The sequence below is a fragment of the Trachypithecus francoisi genome, unplaced genomic scaffold (genome assembly GCF_009764315.1).
Source record: "Trachypithecus francoisi isolate TF-2019V2 unplaced genomic scaffold, Tfra_2.0 Lachesis_group1, whole genome shotgun sequence".
Taxonomy (NCBI): domain Eukaryota; kingdom Metazoa; phylum Chordata; class Mammalia; order Primates; family Cercopithecidae; genus Trachypithecus; species Trachypithecus francoisi.
Genome location: NW_022681454.1, coordinates 64,626,699 through 64,627,752, shown reverse-complemented (window position 1 = coordinate 64,627,752; position 1,054 = coordinate 64,626,699). Strand labels below are relative to the sequence as shown.

Sequence of the window (1,054 nt, the reverse complement as noted above, 5' to 3'; positions counted from 1 at the left end):
CTAACATTTACTTTCTTTCTTTAACTTGGGTTTTAATTATATACATATTTTTTCCTGAAGAAGAAAGCCATTTTAATACATTCAATACTGACTTATCCTCCATTTTTCTGTAGAAATAGTGATTTATTGTATGGAGTTTCCAGTGTTTACCTTTAACTGATTAAAATGGGTAGAGCATGGAGTTTTCTACTTAGTTCCAGGTGAATTCTTCACATTTCCTGGCTTTTAAAAGTTCTCCTTCCACAAATCTTCTGTTACTATATATCCCCGTAAACCCCAGTCATATAATCTCTCCCCACTGACCTTGGCAAACACGATGGCTTGTTGTGGATAACAGATGGAGGCAGCTAATCCCGTGAAACCAGGTGGACACACTAGCTTCTTTATTTTTGAACCTCTAGCCAAAAAGAGTCCATTAAGGCCAGCAAAACCAATAACACCAAGTCTTGGAAAAAATCCAGGAGGTGCATTTTGGAGATACTCATAGCTGTCTAACCGCCACTGAACCAAACTTTGCATCTTAGGCTTAGTTTGGGAGTATGTTTCCTGACACAAATTTGTATATGTCTCACAATAGCGTTGGAACTGTAAGATGCCTTCTTCAAGCTGGCTCCTTGACTCTTCTACACACTTCGATTGACCCTCAGGAACTGAGTACAGTGAAAGCTCATCAACCTTCACGGGATTTTGGGGAGATGAGTCCTTTTTTGGTGCTGCATAGACTTTGAAGGTGAGCAAGTGTAGGCTGGTTGGCCTCATGGACCGCTGAGTTACTTTGAACATGTCGTTGGCCGCAGTGGCTCTGGCAGGATTTACTTTCTTTTATTCTAGTTTTGTTCCACTTTTTTAAAACTTTCTTTTATTCTAGTATTTCTTTTTTAAACCTATTCTTACTTAAGATCCCAAAGTTTCACATCTTAGAGAATACAATGGTGGTTTAGCCTATCAAAGAGTTTTCTGCCTTATGCCCAGACTATAGTACACCTCAGTAAAGCTCGCTTAGGGAACATGGGCCTTGCTATATCATAACTGCTTGATAGAGAAGCATAGAAAA

General features: G+C 39.2%; 1 protein-coding gene across 1 annotated transcript; it reads right to left on the bottom strand.

The window, feature by feature from the left end:
- Nucleotides 1–203: 203 nt before the first annotated feature.
- On the bottom strand, nt 204–783 carry LOC117086374 (MICOS complex subunit MIC26-like). Its single transcript, XM_033215991.1, has one exon. The coding sequence runs from the start codon at nt 781–783 to the stop codon at nt 226–228; it is 558 nt and encodes a 185-aa protein (XP_033071882.1). The 3' UTR covers nt 204–225.
- Nucleotides 784–1,054: the final 271 nt, after the last annotated feature.